Source organism: Salmo salar, chromosome 05 (genome assembly GCF_965601325.2).
Source record: "Salmo salar chromosome 05, fSalSal1, whole genome shotgun sequence".
NCBI classification, from domain to species: Eukaryota; Metazoa; Chordata; class Actinopteri; order Salmoniformes; family Salmonidae; genus Salmo; species Salmo salar.
Window position 1 is genome coordinate 73731457 of NC_138295.1, and position 25773 is coordinate 73757229.

General features: G+C 43.3%; 1 protein-coding gene across 4 annotated transcripts; it reads right to left on the reverse strand.

The window, feature by feature from the left end:
- Positions 1-1947: 1947 nt before the first annotated feature.
- On the reverse strand, positions 1948-25771 carry LOC106605841 (solute carrier family 2, facilitated glucose transporter member 3). Of its 4 annotated transcripts, none has more exons than XM_014201817.3 (11): positions 25479-25771; positions 24795-24969; positions 13456-13560; positions 12745-12905; positions 10602-10842; positions 10177-10339; positions 9676-9863; positions 8592-8696; positions 8349-8450; positions 6210-6413; positions 1948-6028 (listed from the first exon to the last, which is right to left on the reverse strand). In XM_014201817.3, the coding sequence occupies exons 2-11, from the start codon at positions 24816-24818 to the stop codon at positions 5795-5797; spliced, it is 1527 nt and encodes a 508-aa protein (XP_014057292.1). In that variant the 5' UTR covers positions 24819-24969; positions 25479-25771; the 3' UTR covers positions 1948-5794. The 4 variants fall into 4 exon arrangements, with proteins under 4 accessions (XP_014057292.1, XP_014057293.1, XP_045574740.1 ...); XM_014201818.3 differs by having other exon boundaries at positions 13456-13557; positions 25479-25770; XM_045718784.2 differs by lacking the exon at positions 25479-25771 and adding an exon at positions 25080-25165 and having other exon boundaries at positions 13456-13557.
- Positions 25772-25773: the final 2 nt, after the last annotated feature.

Consider the following 25773-nt stretch of genomic DNA (forward strand, 5'->3'; position numbering starts at 1 on the left):
CTACAGCTTGTTGATGCCTACCGGTCAGGCCTGGTTACTACAGCTTGTTGACGCCTGCAGGTCAGGCCTGGTTACTACAGCTTGTTGACGCCTGCTTGTCAGGCCTGGTTACTACAGCTTGTTGACGCCTGCAGGTCAGGCCTGGTTACTACAGCTTGTTGATGCCTGCTGGTCAGGCCTGGTTACTACAGCTTGTTGACGCCTGCTGGTCAGGCCTGGTTACTACAGCTTGTTGATGCCTGCCGGTCAGGCCTGGTTACTACAGCTTGTTGATGCCTGCAGGTCAGGCCTGGTTACTACAGCTTGTTGACGCCTGCAGGTCAGGCCTGGTTACTACAGCTTGTTGACGCCTGCTGGTCAGGCCTGGTTACTACAGCTTGTTGACACCTGCTGGTCAGGCCTGGTTACTACAGCTTGTTGACGCCTGCTGGTCAGGCCTGGTTACTACAGCTTGTTGACGCCTGCTGGTCAGGCCTGGTTACTACAGCTTGTTGACGCCTGCAGGTCAGGCCTGGTTACTACAGCTTGTTGATGCCTGCCGGTCAGGCCTGGTTACTACAGCTTGTTGATGCCTGCCGGTCAGGCCTGGTTACTACAGCTTGTTGACGCCTGCAGGTCAGGCCTGGTTACTACAGCTTGTTGACGCCTGCTTGTCAGGCCTGGTTACTACAGCTTGTTGACGCCTGCAGGTCAGGCCTGGTTACTACAGCTTGTTGATGCCTGCTGGTCAGGCCTGGTTACTACAGCTTGTTGACGCCTGCTGGTCAGGCCTGGTTACTACAGCTTGTTGATGCCTGCCGGTCAGGCCTGGTTATTACAGCTTGTTGATGCCTGCAGGTCAGGCCTGGTTACTACAGCTTGTTGACGCCTGCAGGTCAGGCCTGGTTACTACAGCTTGTTGACGCCTGCTGGTCAGGCCTGGTTACTACAGCTTGTTGACGCCTGCTGGTCAGGCCTGGTTACTACAGCTTGTTGACGCCTGCAGGTCAGGCCTGGTTACTACAGCTTGTTGATGCCTGCCGGTCAGGCCTGGTTACTACAGCTTGTTGATGCCTGCCGGTCAGGCCTGGTTACTACAGCTTGTTGACGCCTGCAGGTCAGGCCTGGTTACTACAGCTTGTTGACGCCTGCTTGTCAGGCCTGGTTACTACAGCTTGTTGACGCCTGCTGGTCAGGCCTGGTTACTACAGCTTGTTGATGCCTGCTTGTCAGGCCTGGTTACTACAGCTTGTTGACGCCTGCAGGTCAGGCCTGGTTACTACAGCTTGTTGACGCCTGCAGGTTAGGCCTGGTTACTACAGCTTGTTGACGCCTGCAGGTCAGGCCTGGTTACTACAGCTTGTTGATGCCTGCTGGTCAGGCCTGGTTACTACAGCTTGTTGACGCCTGCAGGTTAGGCCTGGTTACTACAGCTTGTTGACGCCTGCAGGTCAGGCCTGGTTACTACAGCTTGTTGACGCCTGCTGGTCAGGACTGGTTACTACAGCTTGTTGATGCTCAAGCAGACTTTCATGCTGCAATTCTCTGCAGTGACTAAATGTTCGGTAGATTTTCCATGGAAAGGAAAGGGAAAGGGGGATACCTAGTCAGTTGTACAACTGAATGCATTCAACTGAAATGTGTCTCTCGCATTTAACCCCTCGAGAGTGGAGGTATCTGCTGAACTGTGATCCTCATTAAGGGAGGCAGAGACAGGAAGAAATATAATCCATCTAACCTAGCCTACAGTAACAGTAGACCTCTGACTAATGCAACGGCTTGGCACTGTTGTAAATGTGTGTACTAAACCAGAACATGCAGACACTGTATCAGGAGAATCAGGAGTATCAGGAGAAAATGACAAATAATTGAATGAGGACTGGTGACGTGCACTGCACTTATAACATGTGCTGCACTAACTGGGAGTTGAGTGTTGGACTGTACAAGGAATCAGAACTCACCAGTTGGTATGGTCACTAGTGGCTTTATTTCCAGGTCAAACATCATTACGTTGTTACAGTGTTTAGTGAATTCTACAAGGCAGAGTAGGTTTTGTGTTGTATCATGGGAAATGTAGTTTCTACCAAGAAGCATTTGTAACCAAGAAATAGCGTTACATAGAACACAGAAATAACCATAGAATAAACACTCACAGAATACATACAGTGAGGTTGATATACACACACAGATACAAGGAAAGTGACTTTATGTATTTGAGGAAGAAAAAAAAACAACTGAGTATATAAGACTCTTCTGATTTATCAATGGAACAAAAATATAGTCACAGATTCCATTTAAAATACAAATATTATTTTATTTTAGTTGCTCAAAGCTTGAGTGACTCTTTATTACAACACAATAAGGAGAAAAAAAACGAATTTATACAGTACTCATTGACTCATTCATCTAGATCTGTTCTCGTTCTCTGGTCTCTCCCTCTCTCTGGTCTCTCCCTGGTCTCTCTCTCTGGTCGCTCTCTCTCTCTCTTCTGTCTGGTCGCTCTCTCTCTCTGGTCTCTCTCTGGTCTCTCTCTCTCTCTCTCTCTCTCTCTCTGGTCTCTTTCTGGTCTCTCTCTCTCTCTGGTCTCTCTCTCTCTCTCTGGTCTCTCTCTTGTCTCTCTCTCTCTGGTCACTCTCTCTCTCTGGTCTCTCTCTCTCTCTGGTTTCTCTCTTGTCTCTCTCTCTCTCTCTGGTCTCTCTCTCTCTCTGGTCTCTCTCTCTCTGGTCTCTCTCTCTGGTCTCGCTCTGGTCTCTCTCTCTGCTCTCTCTCTCTCTGGTCTCTCTCTCTCTGGTCTCTCTCTCTGGTCTCTCTCTCTGGTCTCTCTCTCTCTCTCTTTAACTTGTCTTTAACTTTCTAGGTTGTTAAAATTAAAAATGATTGGGCCAAGAAAGGTAATTTTTTAAGAAGAAAAAAAATCTCCTGTACAGTGGAACATTTACATACTAAGACAATGAATTAATACACAAGAGCGCCCATTGAACCGTTGCATTCATAATATACACATTAACATCATGTTAGCACAATATATATGGCAGCGAATGGTAGAGTACATCACGATAGCTACATTCAGTAGTATGTGCAGAGTGCAAGCAGCAGTGCCAGAAACATTATGAAATGAGTTATGAAAGCTATGAGGAAAGCTATCATAACAGGAATGTATTTTGTAACAGACACATATTGACATACTTTATATGTACACACCACATTCACAACCATCTAAGAAAAGCCAGATTGCCAAAGTGATGATAGGTCAAATGTTGTTTTAGGCCAAAAGGTAGAAAAGTGCTCAGTTATCAATGAGTAACAACATCACATGAGTAATAATACAACAAAAATGCATTATCAGATAATGTATGAGACACAGAGAAGATATTTGCCACCATTATGGAATATTAGCTACAATATAGTAGAAATAACTTTCAACCATGTATAGCAACAACTAACCTGGTCAAAACCTACACAAGACTCCACAATCACAATACAGTATTACACCACTGAAGTTTCACGATTTTTAGACACTTTTAGCATGTTGTTGTCACAATAAATACTATTACTTTAGGGTTGGTGTGTACTCTCATTTAACGGTAGACACCTTGTTGGAACAACTATTTTCAGGATGTTCCTAACAAGTCATATATCGTCTTCTACTGTGATCATATACTTCACACTTGGTAGGTTGTTAAAATGACTAGAAATTCACTCTTAGAAACGGTCTGATTAAAAATATAAAGGTTAGCTCTAGTCTATGATAAATTATATTCTATGATATATAGAATATATAGAAGTCTTCATACACAAAGCAATCACAGCTCATGTTACACGCGGTTGTCTTTAGTAGATTGTGAGATCTCACTCCAAAAACTGTGTAGCCACTATACATCACACTGAGGTCAATGTAGACTTTCCAAGTACTAGTAGTGGTTGAATGGCTTTGCTCCATATACTGCCTCTAACCCTAGCTGATACATGATTTTTTTATTTAACATTTATTTAACTAGGCAAGTTAGTTAAGAACAAATTCTTACTTACAATGACAGCCTACCGGGGAACAGTGGGTTAACTGCCTTGTTCAGGAGCAGAACGACAGATTTTTACCTCAGCTCAGGGATTCGATCCAGCAACCTTTTGATTACTGGCCCAATACTCTAACCACTAGGCTACCTGCCGCCCCATGAATTGGAGTACATCTGAGATTCTTCAAAGTTCCTCCACACATTCTCTCAATCTAACTGTCTTGAAGAGACTGTTATCATGCTGTCAAATAATTCTACTATCATACTGGCCGAACCCAGAATCTATGTTTGATGTACTATTTGGATATTTGAAGAAATGTTACTACTGAACTCCTCATTAGCATAGCTATGATAGTCCAGCCAGGCATTGGAAGCGTATACTGTAAGTAGTCTGATGAGGCAGACAGAAGCCACAGATATGGGTGAGCCATTAGTGGGCCAGTGTTCTAGCTGACTCAGTATTCAGGGAGAGACACGTCCGTGCTGTTGAGTCTCTGTGACAGTTCAAGGTCAGGCTCCAGAGACGTAAAGGCTAGGTTAGGATACACCAGGCAGAGAGACAGATAGGCTAGGTTAGGATACACCAGGCAGAGAGACAGATAGGCTAGGTTAGGATACACCAGGCAGAGAGACAGATAGGCTAGGTTAGGATACACCAGGCAGAGAGACAGATAGGCTAGGTTAGGATACACCAGGCAGAGAGACAGATAGGCTAGGTTAGGATACACCAGGCAGAGAGACAGATAGGCTAGGTTAGGATACACCAGGCAGAGAGACAGATAGGCTAGGTTAGGATACACCAGGCAGAGAGACAGATAGGCTAGGTTAGGATACACCAGGCAGAGAGACAGATAGGCTAGGTTAGGATACACCAGGCAGAGAGACAGATAGGCTAGGTTAGGATACACCAGGCAGAGAGACAGATAGGCTAGGTTAGGATACACCAGGCAGAGAGACAGATAGGCTAGGTTAGGATACACCAGGCAGAGAGACAGATAGGCTAGGTTAGGATACACCAGGCAGAGAGACAGATAGGCTAGGTTAGGATACACCAGGCAGAGAGACAGATAGGCTAGGTTAGGAGACACCAGGCAGAGAGGATTTTTAGGTTCCCGTACTGTCCTCCCAAACACACTGACCTCAGTACACATCAACCCAAATCCTATTCCCCTTTCACCCAAGTGAAGGACAATACGGGAAGTTTGTTACTGAACATATTTGTTGGAATGTTTATCCTCTTACATGCTAATACTATAAAGGTTTTTATTGTAATGTCAATCATTAAAAAGTACAGTAGTAAAAATTGTCATTGATTAAATAATGATTGGCGTCTATGAGGTAAGTCACCTAAAAATAAGTGTCATAAATTACTTGGGCATTGGTAAAAGATCATTACAAATGATCATTAATAACTTACAGTAATAAATACTTTAGGCAGTTTAAAAGAAAATGACTGAAGGCACACACACACATGCACACACTGACACACACAGTAAACATAACTCCTCTTTGACACGCACTCTCATGATGCCTGCATGATCATCCCCAACCCTATTCCCAACACACACTATACACACACCTCGACACTAAGCTGCTATTTCATATGGAAGCTCCTCTCCATAACAGTGCATATCTCTAGACCTGCACTTTAAAAGTCCAATTCAACCTCAAATGGACAAAAAGTTTTGTTTTGAACTTAAACTCCCTACATTACAGTATCTATGCACAAGGGGCTTGCCTAACCCTGTAACCCTGTTGTCTAACTGTTCCACTATCTACGGATTCGCTGACAATCCCTTCTTTTACTTCTCTTCCGTCGGAAACTCAACCATTGGAACTTTCTCCGTCGTCGGGGAAACGGGCAGGGTGACCATACCCTCTGGGGGAGGAGATTGGGCTCCTGCAGTGCTGGCGAATCCTTTGGCAATGTCGTCAAAGGTCCGCCCCTTGGTCTCCGGGACTTTGAAGTAGGTGAAGACAATGAAGAATATGAGGAAGATCATGAAGATGATGAAGACGTAAGGACCACACAGCTCCTGTAAAAGAGAGCGAGAGAGGAGGTTAGAGAGTAACACAATCTCTGTAAAGTTTGTCTGATGTTTTGGTCTTATAACGGTGCCAATCCCATTCATTCAGCTTTGAGGCCTGCAGATTTATCTTGATACATATACATAGGTGTCTGTAGTGAGAGGGGTAGGATGAGGAAGAAGAACCTACCTCCAGTTTGGGGAAGCCCAGCCCGACCAGGAAGTTGGCGGTCCAGTTGGAGCAGCCGGCGACGGCCATAGCTGCAGGCCGAGGCCCCTGGGAGAACAACTCAGCAACTATGAACCATGGGATAGGACCTGGGCCCATCTCAAAACTGGCCACGAAGGCAAACACCGCCACGATGGCCAGGTAGCTCAGAGATGTGTTGGTCTTCTACTCAGAGAGGAGGGAGGGAATGGAGAGATCAAACATGTTTTTTTGTGTGGTTTTTTTCACCTTTATTTAACCAGGTAGGCCAGTTGAGAACAAGTTCTCATTTGCAACTGCGACCTGGCCAAGATAAAGCAAAGCAGTGTGACAAAAACAACAACACAGAGTTACACATGGGGTAAACAAACGTACAGTCAATAACACAATAGAACAATCTATATACAGTCTGTGCCAATGAAGTAAGGATGTAATGCAATAAATAGGCCAATAGTGGCGAAGTAATTACAATTTAGCAATTTACACTGGAGTGATATATGTGTAATTGAGGATGTGCAAGTAGAAATACTGGTGTGCAAAAGAGCAGAAAAACAAAAACAAACATGGGGATGAGGTAGGTAGTTGGTTGGATGGGCTATTTACAGATGTGCTGTGTCTAGCTGCAGCGATCGGTAAGCTGCTCTGACAGCTGACGATTAAAGTTAGTGAGGGAGATATAAATCTCCAACTTCAGTGATTTTTGCAATTCGTTCCAGTCATTGGCAGCAGAGAATTGGAAGGAAAGGCGGCCAAAGGAGTTGTTGGCTTTGGGGATGACCAGTGAAATATACCTGCTGGAGGGTGTGCTACGTGTGGGTGTTGCTATGGTGACAAGTGAGCTGAGATAAGGCGGAGCTTTACCTAGCAAGGACTGAAGCCAGTGGGTTTGGCGACGAATATGAAGCGAGGACCAGCCAACGAGAGCATACAGGTCGCAGTGGTGGGTATTATATGGGGCTTTGGTGACAAAACGGATGGCACTGTGATAGACTGCATCGAATTTGTTGAGTAGAGTGTTGGAGGCTATTTTGTAAATGACATCGCCAAAGTCAAGGATCAGTAGGATAGTCAGTTTTACGAGGGTATGTTTAGCAGCATGAGTGAAGGAGGCTTTGTTGCGAAATAGGAAGCTGATTCTAGATTTAACTTTGGATTGGAGATGCTTAATGTGAGTCTGGAAGGAGAGTTTACAGTCTAACCAGACACCTAGGTATTTATAGTTGTCCACATATTCTAAGTCAGAACCGTCCAGAGTAGTTATGCTAGTCGGGCGGGCGGGTACGGGCAGCGATCGGTTGAAGAGCATGCATTTAGTTTTACTAGCATTTAAAAGCAGTTGGAGGCCACGGAAGGAGTGTTGTATGGCGTTGAAGCTCGTTTGGAGGTTTGTTAACACAGTGTCCAAAGAGGGGCCAGAAGTATACAGAATGGTGTCGTCTGCGTAGAGGTGGATCAGAGAATCACCAGCAGCAGAGAAAAGAGTCGGCCCGAGAATTGAACCCTGTGGCACCCCCATAGAGACTACCAGAGGTCCAACAGGCCCTCCAATTTGACACACTAAACTCTATCTGAGAAGTAGTTAGTGAACCAGGCGAGGCAGTCATTAGAGAAACCAAGGCTGTTGAGTCTGCCGATAAGAATACGGTGATTGACAGAGTCGAAAGCCTTGGCCAGGTCGATGAAGATGGCTGCACAGTACTGTTTTTTATCGATGGAGGTTATGATATCGTTTAGGACCTTGAGCGTGGCTGAGTTGCACCCGTGACCAGCTCGGAAACCAGATTGCATAGCGGAGAAGGTACGGTGGGATTCGAAATGGTCTGTGATATGTTTGTTCACTTGGCTTCCGAAGACTTTAGAAGGGCAGGATGGATATAGGTCTGTAACAGTTTGGGTCTAGAGTGTCGCCCCCTTTGAAGGGCCGCATTCCAATCTTTAGGAATCTCAGACGATACGAAAGGTTGAACAGAGTAGTAATAGGGGTTGCAACAATGGTGGTGGATCATTTTCAATGTTAAGCAGTGGAATAAAATCCAGTCAAGGATATTTATGGTGGGACAAGAATAGTTATTGTCGGGTTCTTGACATTTGAAATGATGGACAGCCGAGATTGAAACTCACCACTAATGAGAGGGAGATGGTCATGAGCAGAGCACTGACAGCCATTCCAGCCAATCCGATAAGGTGCAGGGTCCTTCGTCCCGCCCTCTCCACCAGAAAGAGCTGTGAATCAAACAAGGAAGTGCTTAGAATGTGTCCAAGGGTATCACATTTCATAGTAGAGTCTGGTCAAAAGTAGTGCACTATCAAACTGTACTATTTCTGTATTATTATACTTGACCAGATATGTGTTAAAATACTTACAGACACCACTGTGAATAGAGTGTTGACCACCCCAGCTCCTATAGTGGCATAGATGGGCTGGGTCACCCCGGCAGTGTCAAATATACCTGTCGAATAGTAGAACACCTGAGGAGGAAGTAGGAGAGAGGGAACCAATATGAGGATATGTATCTAGTTAAATCTAGTTGTTATTGACCCATGTTTACTCCTACAGACAGAGAGAGGGCTGTTGTTTCAGTGTGTTCTGTGGCCATCTGGGTTTGATTGATGCTGTATTTATAATTGTTTTATGTAACTTTTATTTAAGAAGGGAGTCATTCTAAGACCACTGTCTATTTAGCAGTTGAGCCCTGCATGAACACATCAATAAACAACAGTTCCACTATACATATCTATATACACGTCAATAAACAGTTCAGTAAAAGGGCCCTCTAACATCTGTCTGAATTAGGCCCAGTTTAAAGGTCTTTGCATTGACCTTTAACCTGGGTCTGTCTGAGTCAGGATAAACTTGGCTAACGCTAACTCAGACTGACAGCCAGGTTAACTGACCTTATCAACAGACAATCTCCATTAGATCTTAGGGTGATCATCTCGCTAGTCATGTTATTATGCTACATCCATTCCACTTAATCAAACGCTTCCTTCCTCAGCCTCTGGGCTGAAGAGGAGGTGGTGCCTTGACAGTCTCTGTATGTTGGCATCTCTTCACTGAATCATTTCGTTTCAGTATTCTAACGTTGAACTGTGACTTCTGTAGAACTGTGACAGTTGCAACATTACACGTCCTACTACATATGCCTATACGCAATAACTTTATCTGGAAAGGCTCATTGAGAACTTATTCTTTTGAAATCTGTGGCTATGCTTCTCTTTCCTCATCTCCTTTCCTTCATTACTAATTTATAAAATGGCTCGATAGGTTTCCACCATATTGCTTCCAACTGTCATGTATTGTTAGATCAGGGGTCATGGATTATGAGAAGGAAAAACTCTCTGTCCTTCTTAAAGGCGTTTCCCTGAGGTTTTTCCTAGTTCAATTATGTAGTATGGAATAACTCCTGGCCCTAATTATGTTGCATTGTGGGAGTTGTAGTCTACTCACTGCGTTGATGCCAGAGAGCTGCTGGGAGAGCTGCAGGATGATGGCGATGATGATTGGCTGACGGTAGGCTGGCGAGCGGAAGAGTTCTGGAATAGTGACCTTCTTCTCCATGGCCATCTTCATCCCTTCTTCCTTCATCTCCTGGATGTCATCACTTACGTCCTCACAGCCACGCAGACGCACCAGGGCTGGAGGGAGGGCGAGATATTTTTTAAATACTAGGCATTTTCTGATACTAATGAATCCCAAATAAACAACGGAGTAATTTTTTACACCACATAGTTTCTAAATAAACAGTCAAATAAAAAAGTCACCTAAATGAGTGCTGTGCAATATGATCAGTAACATCTCCTTTATTTAATATGATCAGTAACATCTCCTGTGTGTAATATGATCAGTAACATCTATGTGTAACATGATCAGTAACATCTCCTATGTGTAACATGATCAGTAGCATCTCCTGTGTGTAATGTGATCAGTAACATGTCTCCTCCCCCTGACCTTTGCGAGCCTCCTCCTCCTGGTTGAGGCTGATGAGGAGGTAGCGGGGGCTCTCTGGGCAGAAGGGCAACATGATGCTCTGCACCACAGCAGGGATGGCCGTCAGGGACAGCAGGAGGGGCCACAGGGAGTCTGACCCCAGCAGAAACTCCAGACCAAAGACCTACAGAGCAGAGAGGGACAACAGGATAGCCAGGGTTAAAGCCTAAGGTAGTAGAAAAGTAATGCTCAAACTAAAACAAATTTAACTGACTTGATTGTACAGAAAAGGAGATCGGTCAATTACATTCAGTGAAATGAACAGCATTTAATTCAGTTGACCTCAATAACATTAAGTTCAATTAATTACCATAAACTCAGTAGAGTTTGAACTAAAATAACCTAAATGATGAAAGTGAACCAGTGCCTGGTCCTCTCTGTGGTACCTGTGCCACCAGGATGCCAATGACCACTCCCAGCTGGTGGAGGGTGCCGAAGGCCCCCCTGAGGTGCGTGGGGGCCAGCTCTCCCACGTACATGGGTGTCAGTCCCGTACACAGGCCACAGAACACGCCAATGACCAGCCTGCCAATGATGACCATCTCAAAGGACTTACAGAGGCTGGACAGACCCATCAGAGTTCCACCCAGAAGGGCCAGCACATTGGCCAGGAGCATGGACTTCCGCCTGGGAAGAGGGAGAGAGACAGAGAGAGGAGGATAGGAAAAGGGGAAAGAAAAGAAAGAAAGTAGGAGGAAAAATGTGTGATGGTTAGAAAGATGGAGGGAAGCCATTTAGTCCAGTGCCCTGCCAAGGACCATGAATGGCCTGCTAAATAAAGAGTGATGAAGTGAGGTGAGATGAGGCCAGGTTAGGAGTAGAGGTTGACCGATTAATCGTAATGGCCGATTAATTAGGGCCTATTTCAAGTTTTCATAACAATCGGTAATCGTAATTTTTGGACACCGATTATGGTCGATTACATTGCACTCCACGAGGAGACTGCGTGGCAGGCTGACGACCTGTTATACGAGTGCAGCAAGGAGCCAAGGTAAGGTGCTAGCTAGCATAAAACTTATCTTATAAAAAACAATCAATCTTAACATAATCACTAGTTAACTACACATGGTTGATGATATTACTAGTTTATCTAGATTGTCCTGCGTTGCATATAATCGATGCGGTGCCTGTTAATTTATCATTGAATCATAGCCTACTTCGCCAAATGGGTGATTTAACAAGCGCATTCGCGAAAAAAGCACTGTTGTTGCACCAATGTGTACCTAACCATAAACATCAACGCCTTTCTTAAAATCAATACACAGTATATATTTTTAAACCTGGATATTTAGTTAATATTGCCTGCTAACATGAATTTCTTTTAACTAGGGAAATTGTGTCACTTCTCTTGTGTTCTGTGCAAGCAGAGTCAGGGTATATGCAGCAGTTTGGGCTGCCTGGCTCGTTGCGAACAGTGTGAAGACCATTTCTTCCTAACAAAGACCGTAATTAATTTGCCAGAATTGTACATAATTATGACATAACATTGAAGGTTGTGCAATGTAACAGCAATATTTAGACTTATGGATGCCACCCGTTAGATAAAATACGGTACGGTTCCGTAATTCACTGAAAGAATAAACGTTTTGTTTTCAAAATTATAGTTTCCGGATTTTACCATATTAATGACCTAAGGCTCGAATTTCTGTGTGTTATTATATTATAATTAAGTCTATGATTTGATAGAGCAGTCTGACTGAGCGGTGGTAGGCAGCAGCAGGCTCGTAAGCATTCATTCAAACAGCACTTTCCTGCATTTGCCAGCTGCTCTTCGTTGTGCTTCCAGCATTGCGCTGTTTATGACTTCAAGCCTATCAACTCCCGAGATTAGGCTGGCAATACTAAAGTACCTATTAGAACATCCAATAGTCAAAGGTATATGAAATATAAATCGTATAGAGAGAAATAGTCCTATAATAACTACAACCTAAAACTTCTTACCTGGGAATATTGAAGACTCATGTTAAAAGGAACCACCAGCTTTCATGTGTTCTGAGCAAGGAACTTAAATGTTAGCTTTTTTACATGGCACATATTGCACTTTTACTTTCTTCTCCAACACTTTGTTTTTGCATTATTTAAACCAAATTGAACATGTTTCATTATTTATTTGAGACTAAATTGATTTTATTGATGCATTATATTAAGTTAAAATAAGTGTTCATTCAGTATTGTTGTAATTGTCATTATTACAAATATATATATAAAAATCGGACGATTAATCGGTATCTGCTTTTTTTGGTCCTCCAATAATTGGTATCGGTGTTGAAAAATCATAATCGGTCGACCTCTAGTTAGGAGGTAAGACCGCAATTAACACTACAGCCTCAATTAACATTACAGCACAGAATCGACTAAGGGCCCTTGGCTCATCTTTGAGAGCAAATATTTACACGCCGCACACCTCTCATTGTGGTGCTGGGAACAAAATAAATAAAACAGTACAAAGTCATTACAGATACAAAACCACTTCCACACACACATTTACTGTACATCTGCATTTCTTTGTATCATTAGTCCTTAACTCACCTCCCAAACTTGTCCACCATGACCCCCACAGACAAGGACCCAACCATACCCCCCACACTGAAGATGGCCACAGCGAAGCTCCAAACCATGGTGTTAGTCCCAGAGGAGAAGGGTTCTCCATAACGATCCATAGACACATTCTGGAAGAACCGTCGCAGTTTCTGAGTGGAGATGACAGAACCTTAGAACCTTCAGAGGTTAAAGGGTGGGAATATCACTGAGGATTTAGACAAGTGGTCTAAAATCCTAGTCCTGGAGATGTACAGAGGGTGCAGGCATTTGTTCTAGCCCTGTTCCAGCCCTGACTGTTATAGTCAATACACATGAGTACTGCAACTGACTGCCCAAAAGGGGGAGACAAAGTTGAAAACAACAGCACATCCATCCAACTCCGTGTGTGTGTGTGTGTGTGTGTGTGTGTGTGTGTGTGTGTGTGTGTGTGTGTGTGTGTGTGTGTGTGTGTGTGTGTGTGTGTGTGTGTGTGTGTGTGTGTGTGTGTGTGTGTGTGTGTGTGTGCGCCGACTAGTATGACACAACGCTAAGTTGATTACAAAAGGAGGTATCATTCCTATTTGAATAAATAATACATTAACAATGATGACCATTATGACCACTCCCGTATTGCACACACACACACACACACACACACACACACACACACACACACACACACACACACACACACACACACACACACACACACACACCTACCTGCTCAGGGGCATTGATGACTCCAGTGTTGTATCCGAACTGCAGGGAGCCGATGACGGCTGTAGTGATGCAGTAGAGGAGGTAACAGGTCACTCCCTTCTTCTTCTTGGGATGGAGGAGAGATAGAGAGAGGAAGAGAGAGAGGGAAAACAGGGAGAGAGAGGGGTGATGGAGGGAGAGGGGTGTTAAAATAATAGAAAGAGAGAGAGAAACATAACAAGAAAGTGACAGAGAAAAGGATAGCGGAGAGAGAGAGAGAGAGAGAGAGAGAGAAACAGGAAATTAGATATCCACTGGTCTAATGAATATGGATGGAGATGTAGTGTACAATAATTCTGTCATTCTCATCATAGCCAGTGTCATAGCCAGTGTCTTGGCCCACAAGGCTCTTGTTGTTCCCAGTGACAGTAGAAAATACACAAAGAACCATTCTGTTTGTGATTGTTCTCCCTCTCTTCTGCTTTCTCTCTGAGCATTCACAAGCTGTCACTGTCTACACTGCCACGCTAGGCTAGGTGTTACAAAACAGTGGAAATGGAACCATGTTCCGCAATCCTGATCGACCCGGAGTCTTGAGGATGAACTGTGAGAAGAATAGAGACTCTATGCTACTATGGATTTATGCTACTTTATTCTACTGTTGAGGCCTATTGTATTGGGTTCGGCTGTTATACCAGTCCAATATGTGTTAATATACTAATACTAACTACTACTTAAACAAATACCAAGTGAATACATCTGGCATGAAAATGTTTTCTTTTTAGCTGTTTGTTTTTGGTGAAAGATAGTCAGTTGTGACATTTAAAGCTGGGCAACATAGCAGGACCAAGCTGATTGGTTATAACGAACGTCTGCTATGCAAAGCCCTGGGCCAGACCAGGGAAAGAAACCCTGTTTGATGTGGTCTTTTTTAAAGGACGAAAACCTACTCATCTCAAATACTACATCTCTTTTACAGAGAATGTAGGCTATAGGAAAGTGACATGACAGTATATCAGTTATTATTACACAAAGGTAGGCTACTCTTTATGACACACACTATTAAACATAGATGGGCCAAAGACGAGATGTTTAAATTTGGTGTTCGAAGGCCATTCATTTAACATAAAAAGAGAAATATGTATAAATATAATATTAAATCACTCAACTCTTACCCTTCTTTTGACCTAGAAATATTTGTGTTGCAAACTATTCAATTAAGGGAGTTATTGAGCTCTAAAGTGTCAAAATGTCCTTCGGTGTAACTGTCCGTGTTAAAATTCTAAAGACAAAAGTGTTTTTAAAATTTAGAAATTCATCCTAAAAATATAAATGAACACTCATGGCATGATTGTGTTAGTGTTTGCAACAATATATAGAATAATGGGCAACATACTGTATAAAAATCATTTAAAAAAAAACTTGAATAACTTTTGTCTGGACTTTTGCTCTTCATCAATGTCATTCAGTATCGCAAAGGTAAAAAGCCAATTTAAAGGTAATCATGTGACAGTGTGTGACATCACAAAGAAGACCCATTGAAGACCCTCTATCAATGTGATGAGGTGAGTAAATCTCTGATCATTTCACTTTTTCACCCTCTAGTAACCTTTGTACCAAAAACGCATGTCCTTCAGTACAACACAGAAAACATACTTTTAAAGTTATTATTTTATAAAAAGCTATATTAAATATGAAAAGTAAGGATAATATTTATAGGTCAAGAACATTACTTTATATAGGTGGCCAAGGAACTGCCTGTTAAATATGTTTATGTATGAAATCCATCCTTCAGTATCCTTTTGTCCTTCAGCACAACAAAAGTTTCATGTTATACCACAATGTCACCCGTTATACTGAATGACGGTAGCTTTGTTATCCCATGTTTTCACTAGTTTACAACATTTAATCATTTAATTTAATTCATATTTAATTCTTGTATGAATACTGAATATTATCACTTAAAACAATTTTATGGCATTTTAAGGTATTTTCAAGGCACACTTTATACTGTAGATGCCATTGTCTAATAAGGAGAAGGCTGCATGACACAGACAAAAGATTAACACAGACCCAGTTGCTAGGGAGAAAAGACTAGCCAGAAGAAAAGCAAGATATTGTTTTCATGGTTTCATGCTACTGTCAGCAACAGAATAGGATATGATAGGATATAAAGCTCCGTGGATAACACTTTACATTAAGTTGCACTATTACACTCTAGTTAATGTTTTATTGCACTGCAGTTAAGGTATAACTGATGGATTATATTAGTTAATATAATATTACACACACACACAGGTTAGTCGAGGTAATATGTACATAATTGAGGTCAATGCAAATAGTCAGGGTAGCCATTTGATTAGCTGTTCAGCCGTCTTATGGCTTGGGGGTAGAAGCTGTTAAGAAGCCTTTTGGACCTAGACTTGGCGCTCTGGTACCGCTTGCCTTGCTGTAGCAGAGAGAACAGTCTATGACTAGGGTGGCTGGAGTGTTAGGCCATTTTTAGGGCCTTCCTCTGACATCGCCTGATATAGAGGTCCTGGATGGCAGGAAGCTTGGCCCCAGTGATGTACTGGGCCGTACGCACTACCCACTGTAGTGCCATGCAGTCGGAGGCCGAGAAGTTGACATACCAGACGGTGATGCAACCAGTTAATATGCTCTCGATGGTGCAGCTGTACAGTCGTGGCCAAAAGTTAGGAGAATGACACAAATATTAATTTTCACAAAGTCTGCTGCCTCAGTTTGTATGATGGCAATTTGCATATACTCTAGAATGTTATGAAGAGCGATCAGATGAATTGCAATTAATTGCAAAGTCCCTCTTTGCCATGCAAATGTACTGAATCCCCCAAAAACATGTCCACTGCATTTCAGCCCTGCCACAAAAGGACCAGCTAACATCATGTCAATGATTCTCTCATTAACACAGGTATGAGTGTTGACAAGGACAAGGCTGGAGATCACTCTGTCATGCTGATTGAGTTCGAATAACAGATTGGAAGCTTCAGAAGGAGGGTGGTGCTTGGAATCATTGTTCTTCCTCTGTCAGCCATGGTTACCTGCAAGGAAACACGTGCCGTCATCATTGCTTTGCACAAAAAGGGCTTCACAGGCAAGGATATTGCTGCCAGTAAGATTGCACCTAAATCAACCATTTATCGGATCATCAAGAACTTCAAGGAGAGCGGTTCAATTGTTGTGAAGAAGGCTTCAGGGCGCCCAAGAAAGTCCAGCAAACGCCAGGACCGTCTCCTAAAGTTGATTCAGCTGCGGGATCGAGGCACCACCAGTACAGAGCTTGCTCAGGAATGGCAGCAGGCAGGTGTGAGTGCATCTGCACGCACAGTGAGGCAAAGACTTTTGGAGGATGGCCTGGTGTCAAGAAGGGCAGCAAAGAAGCCACTTCTCTCCAGAAAGAACATCAGGGACAGACTGATATTCTGCAAAAGGTACAGGGATTGGACTGCTGAGGACTGAGGTGAAGTCATTTTCTCGGATGAATCCCCTTTCCGATTGTTTGGGGCATCCGGAAAAAAGCTTGTCCGGAGAAGACAAGGTGAGCGCTACCATTTGTCCTGTGTCATGCCAACATTAAAGCATCCTGAGACCATTCATGTGTGGGGTTGCTTCTCAGCCAAGGGAGTGGGCTCATTCACAATTTTGCCTAAGAACACAGCCATGAATAAAGAATGGTACCAACACATCCTCCGAGAGCAACTTCTCCCAACCATCCAGGAACAGTTTGGTGACGAACAATGCCTTTTCCAGCATGATGGAGCACCTTGCCATAAGGCAAAAGTGATAACTAAGTGGCTCTGGGAACAAAACATTGATATTTTGGGTCCATGGCCAGGAAACTCCCCAGACCTTAATACCATTGAGACCTTGTGGTCAATCCTCAAGAGGCGGGTGGACAAACAAAAACCCACAAATTCTGACAAACTCCAAGCATTGATTATGCAAGAATGGGCTGCCATTAGTCAGGATGTGGCCCAGAAGTTAATTGACAGCATGCCAGGGCGGATTGCAGATGTCCTGAAAAAGAAGGGTCAACACTGCAAATATTGACTCTTTGCATCAACTTCATGTAATTGTAAATAAAAGTATTCCATGGTAACGTCTGACAAAAATATCTAAAGACACTGAAGCAGCAAACTTTGTGGAAATTAATATTTGTATCACTCTCAAAACGTTTGGCCACGACTGTAGAACATTTTGAGGATCTGAGGACCTGTGCCAAATCTTTTCAGTCTCCTGAGGGGGAATAGGCATTATTGTGCCCCCTTCACGACTGTCTTGGTGTGCTTGAACCATGATAGTTTGTTGGTGATGTGGACACCAAGGAACTTGAAGCTCTCTACCTGCTCCACTACAGCCCTGTCGATGAGAATGCTCAGCCCTCCTTTTCCTGTAGTCCACGATCATCTCCTTTGTCTTAATGTTATGAGCTATAGGCTACGTGTGTACAGGAATGTAAAGGAAAACTGATCGTTACGTTATCATAACGGTCCTAATATACAATACCAGTCAAAAGTTTGGACACACCTCCTCAATCAAGGGTTTTTCTTTATTTTTGCTATTTTCCACATTGCAGAATAATAGTGAAGACATCAAAACTATGAAATAACATATGGAATCATGTAGTAACCAAAAAACAAATCAAGATATATTTTAGATTTTAGATTATTCAAAGTAGCCACCCTTTGCCTTGATGACAGCTTTGCACACTCTTGCCATTTTTTCAACCAGCTTCACCTGGAATGCTTTTCCAACAGTCTTGAAGGAGTTCCCACATTTGCTGAGCACTTTTTGGCTGCTTTTCTTTCACTCTGCGGTCCAACTCATCCCAAACCATCTCAATTGGGTTGAGGACGGGTGATTGTGGAGGCCAGGTCATCTGATGCAGCACTCCATCACTCTCCTTCTTGGTCAAGTAGCCCTTACAAAGCCTGGAGGTGTGTTGGGTCATTGTCCCACTAAGTGCAAACCAGATGGGATGGCGTAACGCTGCAGAAATCTGTGGTAGCCATCCTAGTTAAGTCTGCCTTGAATTCTAAATAAATCACTGACAGTGTCACCAGCAAAGAACCCCCACACCATCACACCTCCTTCTCCATACTTCACGGTAGGAACCACACATGCGGAGATCATTAGTTCACCTACTCTGCGTCTCACAAAGACACAGTGGTTGGAATCAACAATCTCGAATTTGGACTCATCAGACCCAAGGACAGATTTCCATCGGTCTAATGTCCATCGCTCGTGTTTCTTGGCCCAAGCAAGTCTCTTCTTATTATTGGTGTCCTTTAGTAGTGGTTTCTTTGCAGGAATTCGACCATGAAGGCCTGATTCACGCAGTGTATTCGGAACAGTTGATGTTGAGATGTGTCTGTTACTTGAACTCTGTGAAGGATTAATTTGGGCTGCAATCTGAGTCTGGTAACTCTAATGAATTCATCCTCTGCAGCAGAGGTAACTCTGGGTCTTCCTTTCCTGTGGCGGTCATCATGAGAGCCAGTTTCATCATAGCGCTTGATGGTTTTTGTGACTGCACTTGAAGAAACGTTAAAAGGTCTTGAAATTTTCCAGATTGACTAACCTTTATGTCTTAAAGTAATGATGGACTTCTATTTGCTTATTTGAGCTGTTCTTACCATAATATGGACTTGATATTTTACCAAATAGGGCTATGTTCTCTATACCACACCTACCTTGTCATAACACAACTGATCGGCTCAAACGCATTAAGGAGAGAAATTCCACAAATTAACTTTTACCAATGCACACCTGTTATTTGAAATTCATTCCAGGTGACTGACTACCTCATGAAGCTGGTTGAGAGAATGCCAAGAGTGTGCAAAGCTGTCATCAAGGCAAAGGGTGGCTACTTTGAAGAATCTCAAATATAAAATGTATTTTGATTTGTATAACACTTTTTTGGTTACTACATGATTGTGTGTGTGTTATTTCATAGTTTTGATTATGAAAATAGTACAAATTTGAAAAAAAAACTGAATGAGTAGGTGTGTCCAAACCTTTGACTGGTACTGTATGTGTAGGAGGCATAATTAAGAGGCCTAGTTCTGGAACATAATTCAAATCAAAGACCAACTGACACAGAATGACTACATACGGAGGTAGCCTGGGCTAACACTAAAAACACAGATGCCGGTGCCATAAGAATAAAATGCTCTAAGGGTTTCATCACCCAAGTTACACTGATAAAAGTGTTATGTTCTGTGATAGTACTAATCAGGCATATTGTATTTCTCTAGGAAGGACATTCTGGCCTTGTGACATTACAATACCCAGTCATCTAAAACAATCTGAAAACTGAATGAATAGACCTACTACAAGTGAAGTAAGATATTTAAAGACAGTAAAACAGGGTCCCCTTCAAAATAATAATCCCCATGAGATGATGTAAATCTTTATAGGTTTGTGTAAAACAGATGTTGTGCAAGTCAACAAGTTTCGACTGTCTCCAAAGGTACGGGCTGGAGGACAGGCTGGTGAGTGTGTTTTGACTGTCTCCAAAGGTACGGGCTGGAGGACAGGCTGGTGAGTGTGTCTCTTTAATAGACGTAGGCCTTCATATTTAATCTGCACAGACATGTTAAAGATGGAAACTGCAGTAGAGGAATCAGTGCCTTTGTCTGCCCCACGGCCGTTGTTATTGTTTTTGTTGACGAAGTGGAGGTGAGGGGCTTGGCCTTTGTGCTGTTGTCTGTGCCCAATAATGCTTGTACTATGTTTTGTGCTGCTACCATGTTGTACTCCTGCCATGTTGTGTTGCAACCGTGTTGTTGTCATGTTGTGTTTCTACCATGCTGTGTTGTCACGTGTTGCTGCCTTGCTATGTTGTTGTCTTAGGTCTCTCTTTCTGTAGTGTTGTGGTGTCTCTCTTGTCGGGATGTGTGTTTTGGCCTACATTTTTATTTTTAATCCCATCCCCCGTACCCGCCTTATGCCTTTTGGTAGGCCATCATCATAAATTAGAATTTGTTCTTAACTGACTTTCCTAGTTAAATAAAACATTTGCAGTGCTGTTCTATCGCTCCTGCAATGTCTGAGGAAAAAAATACAGTGTTCGTTGTTTCCAGTAACTTCTTTGTTGTTGTAATAGCCCAAACTGATGTGTCAGTTTGACCATTAAGGATTCCAGCTTTAATGTTGAGTAAGACAGCAAGAAAGAGTGTGTGAGCACATCATTTACTGTACTGAATACCGTCACAGTTAGGCTATATACAGGGGGTACCGGTACCGAGTCAATGTGGAGGCTATATACAGGGGGTACCGGTACCGAGTCAATGTGGAGGCTATATACAGGGGGTACCGGTACCGAGTCAATGTGGAGGCTATATACAGGGGGTACCGGTACCGAGTCAATGTGGAGGCTATATACAGGGGGTACCGGTACCGAGTCAATGTGGAGGCTATATACAGGGGGTACCGGTACCGAGTCAATGTGGAGGCTATATACAGGGGGTACCGGTACCGAGTCAATGTGGAGGCTATATACAGGGGGTACCGGTACAGAGTCAATGTGGAGGCTATATACAGGGGGTACCGGTACAGAGTCAATGTGGAGGCTATATACAGGGGGTACCGGTACCGAGTCAATGTGGAGGCTATATACAGGGGGTACCGGTACCGAGTCAATGTGGAGGCTATATACAGGGGGTACCGGTACAGAGTCAATGTGGAGGCTATATACAGGGGGTACCGGTACAGAGTCGATGTGGAGGCTATATACAGGGGGTACCGGTACCGAGTCAATGTGGAGGCTATATACAGGGGGTACCGGTACCGAGTCAATGTGGAGGCTATATACAGGGGGTACCGGTACCGAGTCAATGTGGAGGCTATATACAGGGGGTACCGGTACTGAGTCAATGTGGAGGCTATATACAGGGGGTACCGGTACAGAGTCAATGTGGAGGCTATATACAGGGGGTACCGGTACAGAGTCAATGTGGAGGCTATATACAGGGGGTACCGGTACAGAGTCAATGTGGAGGCTATATACAGGGGGGTACCGGTACAGAGTCAATGTGGAGGCTATATACAGGGGGTACCGGTACAAAGTCAATTTGCGGGGGTATAGGTTAGTCGAGGTAATTGAGGTAATATGTACACGTAGGCAGGGGTAAAGTGACTCATAGATAATAAACAGTGAGTAGCATGGTTGAGTGTGTGTATACCACACATACTGTACTATACTAAAAAGCCTGTAAAGCTTGTTGAATAGCACAACTTGTTTTACACAAACCTATATAGACATGTGCATTTATGTCAATGTGTGCCTGCCTGCTGTGTGTGTGTGTGTGTGTGTGTGTGTGTGTGTGTGTGTGTGTGTGTGTGTGTGTGTGTGTGTGTGTGTGTGTGTGTGTGTGTGTGTGTGTGTGTGTGTGTGTGTGTGTGTGTGTGTGTGTGCCACATGACCGGAAAAGTGATTTCTGATGTATAATGAAGTCCTTCTGTTTCTCATCCTATTATCTGTCTATCTGATTCTCTGTCTCTCTATTCCTCATTTCATCTTTCTGCAAGTGCTGGATTTTCACCCACAGTGGCCAATCCACCATTCATTCTGATCTAAACTCCAACTCTCCAATGTCCACAGACTAACACTTCTTTCCCAGTATAATACCGTTTTGCTATTTCCTTTTGCAATACATCCCTCCATTTTACTGTGATGCCTTACAAGGGTCTTGAACCTCCCTATTTGTTACATTTCTCATTTCCCATCAGTGCTGTTAGTCAATATACACTATATATACAAAGGTATGTGGATACCCCTTCAAATTAGTATATTTGGCTATTTAAGCCACACTCGTTGCTGACAGATTTATAAAATCGAGCACACCGCAATCTCCATAGACAAACATTGGCAGTAGAATGGCCTTACTGAAGAGCTCAGTCACATTCAACTTGGCACCGTCATAAGATGCCACCTTTCCAACTAGTCAGTTTGTCAAATTTCTGCCCTGCTAGAGCTGTCAACTGTAAGTGGTGTTATTGTGAAATGGAAACGTATAGGAGCAACAAAGGCTCCGCCGCAAAGTAGTAGGCAACACAAGCTCACAGAACGGGACCGCTGAGTGCTGAAGCCCCTAGAGTGTAAAAATGGTCTGTCCTCGGTTGCAATACTCACTACCGAGTTCCAAACTGCCTCTGGAAGCAACGTCAGCACAATAACTGATCGTCGGGAGCTTCATGAAAAGGGTTTCCATGGCGGAGCAGTCACACACAAGCCTAAGATCACCATGCACAATGGCAAGTGACAGCTGGAGTGGTGTAAAGCTCACAGCCATTGTACTCTGGAGCAGTGGAAATGCGTTCTCTGGAGTGATGAATCACGCTTCACCATCTGCCAGTCCGACAGATTAATCTGGGTTTGGCGCATGCCAGGAGAACACTACCTGCCCGAATGCATAGCGCCAACTGTAAAGTTTGGTGGAGGACGAATAATGGTCTAGGCCTGTTTTTCATGGTTCGGGTTAGGCCCCTTAGTTCCAGTGAAGGGAAATCTTAACACTACAGCATACAATGACACTCTAGACGATTCTATGCTTCCAACTTTGTTGCAACAGTTTGGGGAAGGCCCTTTCCTGTTCAGCATGACAATGCCCCTGTGCACAAAGCGAGGTCCATACAGAAATGGTTTGTCGAGATTGGTGTGGAAGAACTTGACTGGCCTGCACAGAGGCCTGACCTCAACCCCATCAAACACCTTTGTAATGAATTGGAATACTGACTGCGAGCCAGGCCTAATCGACCCAACATCTGTGCCTGACCTCACTAATGCTCTTGTGGCTGAATGGAAGTCCCCGCAGCAATGTTCCAACATCTAGTGGAAAGCCTTCCCAGAAGAGTGGAGACTGTTCTAGCAGCAAAGGGGGGACCAACTCCATATTAATGCCCATGATTTTGGAATGAGATGTTCGACAAGCAGATGTCCAAATACTTTTGGTCATGTAGTGTAACAACATGGTCAGTGAGTGACATGCTATTGGCAAGAAGCTCAATTTCACATCAAAAGTTGGTAGGAAAGTCTCATTGCCTAACAGCCACAAAGAAGAGAAAGACAACCAACAGTGTGCAACCTGTTTCAAAAGACAAGCCATGTTGTAGCTAGGCAACCATATGAAGAAGCATCTGGTAACAGTAAGCATCCAATCCATCTGTCATTTTAGAGTGGTTTAAGAGTGTAATCATGACTAGGTTAGCAGTGTTTTTAGGGGCACTTTATGTAAGTGATAGAGAATAAGGAAAGCCTTGTGTTGCTAAGTCAATGTATGGAGATCTGAGGTCACAGGGTTCATCATGGGGGGTCTGATGGCCAATCTAGGCCTAATGGATAATCTCCACATAGCTACTGTTTACAAGGGCTTATAACTCTATCCCTCTGTCACACTATTACTATTGCTATTGCTATTGCTATTGCTCCCTCTATCATATGGCTCTTTCTACTCCTTTCTCTCACCTCACACATCATTTGCTTTACCCACCTCCCTTATTACATATCACTCTCTCTTCCCTCATTCTGTCTGTCTCTCCTAGTCCTACATGCAGGTACAGGCCAGAGAATAAAACAGACCCGCTCAAGTTCAGACACGCCACCTGTATCTGTAGCATCCGCCAATCCCCTTTCTCCTTCTCTATCCCCCTCTCTCTCTCTTTCCTCTCCCACTTCCCTTCCACCCCAGCCCCTGTTCTTCTACATACCAGAGAGGAAAAGTAGTACTTACCCGTCTCCTTGTAAATACCATTCTCTGACTGACTCATTAAAGGTAGGGAGACAAAGACAGGGAGGGAAAAACACATTGCTCTACTCTTCCTCAGGAAACAGTGCTGGTGGATGCGGATTGTTTATGAAATAGTCACCAGAGATAAATGAATGTATAATGTACAAAGAGGTGGAGGAGAAGAGTAGTAGTAGAAATACTGTTGCACAACTGGTGTTATGGTAGAGTAACTAATGTTGTTCAAATGGTGATGTAATTCAATTGCATTGTTATGTTGTGGAAGGAAACATTAAAAACTGAAATTGCAACAACAACAAAAAGAAGCAACATGAATAAATGAATAAAGTCATATGATGTGGTCAGTAACTCTGTGAGAAGACCAGTACTCGACTTGGGCAGTAGCTCACCAGAGCTGAGTACCAGCACCTCAAAATTACTACTGCTTGAGTTCCTGCACCTTTTATAGAATATTATCTCAAAAGTATTGTGGAGTTCCTGCACCTAAATATAAATAGTACCAGCACCTATTTCAGTCCAAGTCAAGCACTGGAGAATAGTAGATGTGAGAAGATGTGAGAAACGAGATGACAGACCTAATGTGTTGCTTACCTTCCCAGCTTCCATATTCTCCATCTTGAATTATGTTTCACTGTCTGACTTCCTCAGGAAAGATCAAATAACTCCAAGTTAAATACTTTGTTTGAGTTTCTCCTTCCAAAACTAGGCTCTCATTTGCAAGGTAAACAATGTAGGCAGTCCAAACAGCAGTTTGCAGAGGAACCACCTGTAGAGAAAAATAAAAACAGAAGCATTTTAATACATTAGAAATGACGAACTAAAACAGCTGAAACACATCAAGCCTAGCAGCTGCATAGACAGCAGAGTATATTTTACCTATGGATGCACAAATTCAACCTCTACTGTACAGTAGACTATCTGGTTTGAGCAGCAAAAGACATGATGATAAAACCCTCCCTCTTCTTCTTCCTTCCTCCCTCATCTCACCATCAGTTTCAACTCTAATTTTCAAATGAGAAAGAAATCAACGTTTCCCTAGATTGATATTGACATTATGATGTATTTTATGAAAGTGGTGATGATACAGGTTTAATTAAATTTCATCCTATTCTATTCTATACCCCACTAATTCTGACAGAGCGTCCTCCTGATGACTACTATTGACTAAAGTCTATAAATAAATCTATGTCTATAAATACATCCCTTCTCGTTCTAAATGAACAAATACAAATGTTTGCTAACTTCACAATAGTAAAACGATATAGGCTATTTTACCGTAATTCCTGTTTGGTGCCAAATAGATTATCGTATCTCCCTTTAGTCCATTATCTAGAACTGTATGCTTAGAAGAATGTTCAGCACTTGCTCCCCTCCCTCTCTCGTCACCGACTTATATACGATAGTGGCACAAGTCTGTCCGCACGTTCCCTAGCTTTGCCGACACCCTACGCGCCCTGGTCATCTCTGGTCATGCTTGCTCCTACACGTAAAAGCGCACGCAGTTTTATACCAAATAATTGCGCTCGTGGGGCATTTAAGCCCTGAACAGCGCCTGGCAGGCAGTATGATC